This window comes from Octodon degus, unplaced genomic scaffold (assembly GCF_000260255.1).
Source record: "Octodon degus isolate 3935 unplaced genomic scaffold, OctDeg1.0 scaffold00114, whole genome shotgun sequence".
Classification (NCBI taxonomy): domain Eukaryota; kingdom Metazoa; phylum Chordata; class Mammalia; order Rodentia; family Octodontidae; genus Octodon; species Octodon degus.
In genome coordinates, this window is record NW_004524690.1 from 5,689,746 (window position 1) to 5,697,189 (window position 7,444).

The 7,444-nt window shown below is 35.4% G+C and overlaps 1 protein-coding gene across 6 annotated transcripts in view; it reads right to left on the reverse strand.

Annotated features, from left to right (window-relative positions):
* Positions 1 to 7,444, reverse strand: part of Casp3 (caspase 3) — an 18,653-nt gene that overhangs the window by 8,236 nt on the left and 2,973 nt on the right. For 5 of the 6 annotated variants that reach the window (XM_004639777.2, XM_023699667.1, XM_023699669.1 and 2 more), the window contains exon 2: positions 2,078 to 2,150. In XM_004639777.2, coding sequence (XP_004639834.1) covers positions 2,078 to 2,130 — 53 coding nt within the window. In that variant the 5' untranslated portion in view covers positions 2,131 to 2,150. Of the gene's footprint in view, positions 1 to 2,077; positions 2,151 to 5,101; positions 5,121 to 7,444 lie in introns of those variants that run through there. The other variant, XM_023699670.1, reaches the window with a different exon arrangement.

Consider the following 7,444-nt stretch of genomic DNA (forward strand, 5'->3'; position numbering starts at 1 on the left):
AAAAATAAAAAAAAGAAAATATTTGTCTGAAAGTCAATTCTCAAGGGCCGGTCAGATAGCTCAGTGGACTAAAGCACCTGTTTAGGCAGGCACAGGGACTGGGGTTCAATCCCTGACACCACATGCAGTGCCAGCCCCACCCCCAGGGCATGCTGAAACAGCCACTGAGACTGGGTGTGGTGGTGTGCGCCTATAATCCCAGAGCTTGGGAGGCTGAAAACCGAAGGATCACTATAAGTCCGATCTGTGTAGCGAGACCCTGTAGACCCTGTCCTAAATACATTAAAAAAGAAAGTCAGTTCTCTAAAAACTTGGCTAGATCAGTAAATACATTCTTAAGAGCTAAATACTAAATAAATATCTAGGCTTTTGGGGCTTCTAGTTTCTGCTACAGACACTCACTTCTACTGGGGACTAGCTAGGAACAATATGTGAGTGAACAAGTATGGCTCTGTTCCCATAAATCAGGACAAGGTCTGACTCATGAGCTACCGGAAATCTGGGAAATAACAGGTCTCAAAACAGACACCAATATCTTAACTCTGTATACTCTATATATTTTACCCAATTCTAAGAATATTGTGATTGAAAGTAGCAATTCAAGGAGTCATGGTCAGAAGAGGTACAAAGTCCCACAGCCCTACTCCCATTTTGTGAAAATAAAAACCAGAAAAGCTGAAAGACTTAACCTCTAGGTCATAACGATACAAATTAATTGTCTCTTATTAAAAATCAAAATGCTCCAAAGTCTGAAACATTCTGAAAGCCTGAAAAATGCTATATATGGAAAATTGCACATCTGACCTCATGTGACAGGTCAGAGTCAAAACACAAGTACATTAAAAATATACAAAATTAGCTTCAGGCTATATTATAAGGTATGGAATACAATTGAATTTAAAGTTTAGACTTGGGTTCCAGCCCTAAGATACCTTATTATGCATATGCAAATATAACCAAATCTGAATGAAACTACAATCTAAAACATCTACAGTTCTAATCATTTCACCTAAAGGATATACTCCACTTGTAATGGACCACAGGACTATAAATCCCTTAGGAGTAAGTTCTCTACCAGCAATATGATAGCTGGACCATGAAGGGATAGTCCTTAACAAAGAGTAGACTCAAAAAGCTTGGGAATGTGAGGATAATACACCATAGGAGAAAAACAATCTTAGACCTCTGTGGAGCTTCCAGTGCAGTTTGATATTTATGTGATATTCTGTTCAAAAAGATCTCAAGATTTAAACAACCACCACATAGAAAATGGGACTGTATTTCAAATTCCTTTGCTAAAGAAACAGGCTAAACTATTTATAGGGTCTTATTATTAGCACTGCTATCATATAATGGTTTCATAGTAAGGTTAATCTATAATTCCAAGAGTGGTCCAAAATAATAACACTGGGTCTCAGTAGTAAACTTTTATAACTAAAAAGAAATTTAAATTGACAGAATAATTATACATCTTCGTGATGATGTTTTGGTTTCATCAACTAGAGATAGTTAAGTCAAAAATATTTCACATGGATGATAACAGACATGAATTAATGGAAGGGTGTTTGAATTTTTATCTTTTTTCCTTCATTGGCTAGTTATTGGATGTACTAATAAGCAGAATATACTAAAAAAGAAGATAAAAGACAAAGAATAAAAGATAATCCCTAACTAGGCAATTCTTCTGCAGCTGAAAAGTAGCATTGCATTTTAGTCTTCAAAACCTACAAATAACAGGTCAAAAATACTTCCCCAAACACAAAATTTCTAATCCTGGACAATGATTTGGGAAGCCAGCACCAGTGGTGAGTTCTGTCTCTCCTGTAGAGTCCTTTTAATTCCACAGGTGGATCAGATACTGTCCTAGGTCATTCCCTTCATCCTCCCAAAGTTCTGTCAAAGATTTACCTCAATTTCAAAGAAAAGATTCAATGAAGTGAACTTACTTAAAGCCATACAGCTCTCTGAGGTGGGAAGTTACTTGGTCTCTGGACTGAAAGCCTATCTGCCCCCATTCCTACTGTATTATACATACCCATCTTTTTCTGACTATAAAGGATTCCATTTAAATACTCACGTTTCTAAACTTTTAATGGATTTTGCATCCACTGAGTTTTCAGTATTCTCCATGGTTTCTTTTCTTAACTACACTATAGAGAAAATAAAAGTTAAGGAAAAAAAAAACCAGTCATTATAAAATCACCACTGCATATTAGTGAATCCAGCGATTATCTTTTCACATCCCATTGTTTTACCCTCTATGGTTAGAGGTCTGTGAGTCAGTCTTGAGGGAATCATCCTTTGCAACAGTATGCATAATGTAGTGAGTCAGTCTGCCTGTCTGTCTCTCTCCCCCTCTCTTTGGCCCCCTCCCTCTCATTTCTTACCTGACTTATCAGGTAATTTATCAGTTATATATAATGGATTACATCAAGTATACAAACAAAAGAACAACAAAAATTCATTGACTTTTGATGAATTTTTCCATTGTCTTCCCTGTCATATCAAGATAGAGACAGTAGCTTGTGTTCTTTACTACCCATAAAATTAGGTTATTTGTAGAAACTCAGATTTGAACTCTACAGTTAAAACAAAATTAAAACTTACACAAGGGTGTGTCTCACATAACACTGTTCCACTATACTTGGATTCCCAAGGGGTACATTATCAAGATGTTCTAAATCTCTATTTAATCCTTATTCTAAGTTGGGTTTCAGACTCCCAGCCTCCCATTTAGAGTTGTTGAGTGGCTAGAGACTTCAGAATAAAAATTAAATCAATCTCATTCTTTGTAACAGATATATCTCATACAGCGAACAAGTCCTCTTGTTCAAAGCAACCACTTACTGAGCACTTGTGACTAACAGGTACTTTGCTGGGCATCTCATCTTTATTCTTCTCAGTAATTTCATAAGTCAGGAAACCTAACTTGTAGTGATTAGGTGATTACATTTGTCAAAGACACCAGTGAAGTGACAAGCTCTTCTCCTCCTACCCTGTTGGAAGCCAGGCCCTTACTCCCCATCTGCTGAGTTCTAGGTATTCTCTAGCTTTCCAGAAGCAAAGGTATTTGCCATGGTAACCTGCTTTCTGAAATAGAGATGTTTCTTCCACTCCTCATGCCATCTCTGTTCACATTTATAGTTGAGAAAGAGCACAGAATAGGATGTGTCACCCATTAAATTTAACAGCAAAAGACAGTACAGTTTTACTTTCTCCCAAAGCCAGTCTAGTTTTTTGCATTTCTAATAAGGCTTCTAAAAATCATAGCTGTGAGCACACCTGGAATAAATAATTAGGATAATCACTTAGCAACTATTTAGTGAATACATGCTTTGTACGAGGCATGACTTTAGGTACTTTAATAGAATGGAAGACAAGACAAAGTTCTATCTTCAAGAAGCTCTCATTCTGGAGAGAAACAGTATAGATTTATAAAAAGATTTCAGATACTGGAAGGGGATATTAAGACAATAAAAATGTAAATTAATAGAGTGTGAGCTACATTAACTAAGGTAGTCAGGGATGTAATCTCTGGTGACATTTATCAGAGACCTAAATGATAGAGTCCGACATTAGAGGCTGGGAGAAGGACCAGCAAGTAGAAAGGAATGAGTCTATTGAGCAGTTTGATTAGTGCACAGTAAAGGAAGGAAAAGAGTGAAGGGAGATGGCTCAGGAAAGGCGAGATCACACAAGGCCACAGGAACCAAGAGGCACTTTGGTCCAGGCAAGAGACAATGATAGCCAGTATAAAGTAGAACAATGGATAAAGATACTTAGGGGTCTAGATCTTGAGGGGGAAGATCAGAGCTGGAGCTATACCGGAAAGGACACATTAGTAAGATCTCTCAAGAATATTTTGACATATACCCTTATTCCCTAATAACAAGCAAAGTTTGATACAGTAAAATTACATTACTAAGAATGCAACCGAAGTAAATAATCTCAGGGGGTGGAGAAAGTAAGGAAAGAATATGTACTATTCATTAAAAAACTGAGACTCTGAGGACAGAGAAGTAGTTAAGTTATAACAATAGCCATTCAATGGTTAATGCAGCTATTCAATTTTTTTTTCCTCTTTTTTCTTTTTTTTTCTACAGTTTTATTGATAAACATATAGCAATGAGACAGTTTCAAATCAAATCGGAAGTACAGTTTCAACAAATATACACTGCATATATTCTTCTTAGTGGTTAATTGCTGTACAAGATGCGGACTTGTGATCCTATTTACAAACACCATTAGAACAAATCATTCCAGTCATTAAGACAATGCAACTATATATCTACCCCAACCACTTTGAATACACAGATACAGAATGGACATTCATCGGTGTACCCCATTTTTCCTAAGTTCCGTTACTGAATATTATAGCTGTGTAAACTCAGCAAAATATTCTAAAAGAGTCCAGTAACAGCTATTCAATTTTTCTTCTTTTAAAATTTCTCTTAAAGACCTTATAACATGGAAAATCCTCAGAATATAAGGCTAAGTATAAGTAGGCTATAATACAGTATAATCTCAATTAATGTACACATTACAAAAAGAACAAAAGTGCTTATGCAAATCATTACATATTAACATATTTGGCTATCTCTGAGTGATAGAATTACTAACAACTTATTTACTAAATTTACCTCTATATCTTATAAATGGTAAGGTAATAAGACCTTGCCATTTATAAGGTAAGAAAATAATAACAAAAGTTATTTTATAAAATACTATCAACAATTGCAGACTACATCAAACAAGATTGTGCTAGACAATTTCAAAACTCAACCCTTGTTTCAAGAGGGACAAAAATAATGAAACCAGTCATTCTTCCTTGCCTCTACCATGTTCTAGTCTATCTGCCTTCCTCTTTTTCTTTCATATAGACAATGAGCATGTATTGAGCACAAGGAAATTTCAAACTTCCATGAACCGTAAGTACCATGGAACTCGTTCCCACACATGTCAATTCTAAGTACGGAAAGCACAAGCCAAAATAATCATTTATCTGTGGTTCAGAAATGAGATGTGATTAACCTAATAACAGAAAACAGCATAGGGTGGCTAACAAGTCTGGATACAGGTAAATGCATCACAAATGACTCACTGATTTTTAAAAAATAGGGAAGAGATAATTTCTTAAAGGTATCTTAGAGGTTCTGATGTTGTCTTTTCTGGCCCTGGGGTCTGCTGCAATCGGCCCTTTAAGTAAACTGCCCAATACAGAGCGCATACTACATGTTCAGGGACCCCTAAGTGCTCATCAGTTCTCACCAACAATCAAGGTCCTAAAGATCTCGTTCCTAAGACTTCTAAACAAAGTTGCAATGCTTACACTGAAACACTGACTTGTAATTTAATAATTTTGCCTCTTGCTTATTAAGCAGTGGGATAAGCAGTCTAGTTATAGAAGCTTTAAATAGTGACCAGCTTTTGAGTTCCAAAATATGTGCAGTATTTGCTTGTTGTATTGGACCAATGTAAGATTTTATCTAAATAGTAAATGTGTGTGTTAACGAGAACTAGGAGGGGAATGTTGGGGATTGCACTGAATACAGAGACTTCACACTGAGCTACATCCCCAGTTCTATTCATATATTTATTTTTGAGACATGTTGTTGTTACTAATTTGCTAAATTTTCCAGGCAATGCTGAAACTTGCAATCCTTCTACTTCAGTCTCCCAGAGTGCTAAAATTACGGGCCTGTCCACAATGCCATGCTAGTAGTAATTCCCTTGTCTTATAGTAAGCCAACTTTCTCTAGCCAGTTATTAAAGTTAAAAAATGTTTCAGCTAGATCATCCTTACTATATAAGTAACTATAATTAAATCACTTCTGATATTAAGCATGAGAGACACATTTCTTATTTAGGAGTTGGTGGTTAAAAAAATGAGTTCTTTTAGGAGTTAAAATAGTATCTTACTATGAAACAAATACTATAATGTATTTAGTTTCCTTTATTAGTAGTATGTGAATAATATGTGTTATCTCAGATATCTGGTGATCCTGACGTGTACTAAAATTTTCTATGATGATAAATTAAATCGTTCTATCATGAAACATGTAAACATCTGCTCTCTGTCATCATTTGCTTTTTCCAAATGTTGTAGCAAATCCACTCTGGGGAGAGAGGCTTTGCTTCCCCACAACTCACTAAAGTGTTACACTGCATTACCTCACCTTCGTTAGCTACTGTCTGGCTGCATATAAATTATTCTGGGGATGGTGATCTCATCTTAGAAGGATAAAAAATGATTTCCTAAGGGAAATATTTAGTGCCCTAAATCATAATAGGAATTTAGCTTCTTATATTACATATCTGACAAAATGGAAGAAAAATAAACAATGAGTTTAAAAAATATATCTGGGCACAGCTATGGACTTACTGTTTTTACTGTGCTGATGTGTAGACTACAGGGCCAGGATTGAAGCCAGAACCTGGCTGTCTCAAGCACTCAGACTCTCCCTATACATTCCATAGACTGCTACCAAATGAAGTGATGATGCTATGGTTAATTTCCAGGAAGGAAACAAAATCCATACTCTCAGAAACTCTAGTTAAGGTAGAGAGAGAGGGAAAAAAAAAAAAAAAATATATATATATATATATATATATATATATATATATGAAACATGAGAAATGACTGCTGAGGACTAAAATAGCAGCTGTTGCCCAGTATCACTCGCTGATTGATTCCAGGACCCAACTGGGACAGCAAACTCTCAAGTGCCTTATAGGAAATGATGTAGTATTCACATGTAATCTATGCATACCTTCTATATACTTTACATTATCTCTACATTATCTCTCGACACTTAATACAACGTAAAAGTTATGATGTTTAGGGAATGACAAGAAACAGTTCATGCAGAGGGTTAATATAGTACACTTATCCTAGTAAGTAATGAAGAAAATAAGAATAGTGATGATGGTATTTCTGATGCTAATGGGTAAGTTATTTCTAAAAGTAAAATAACTAGTTTCAAGTTAATCATTCAATGTGAGACATTAAGTCATTCTCTACATCTCTACTTGCCTCTAGAGGAAAAAAGAAGCCACTTCAATATGATTTCCGGGAAGATTACATCTCAAACAATTTGAAAAATATTGCTATTATATTTATTGCCTATCAGTGAGGACAAAGTCTCAAAAGCAGTAGTGGTCACATTTCCAGATAAAGTGAAACATCTGTTTTGCAATAGTGTGTGTAAGAAAAGATTTCAGCTAACATATACTAGAGGTTTTACTGACATCTTTCCTATCTGGTCTTTCTAATGTTTTTGGTGGCATATAGGAATTACTGAATTGACTCTTGCCACAAGGCCTGGCAAAGTCAATCTTTTAATATTTAAAATATAATTAAGATGAAAACACAAAAGTAAAGTTAAATACAGAATAACCCAAGTTCAGTTTTAGCATACAAACAAATAAAACCATCCTTTCCTTT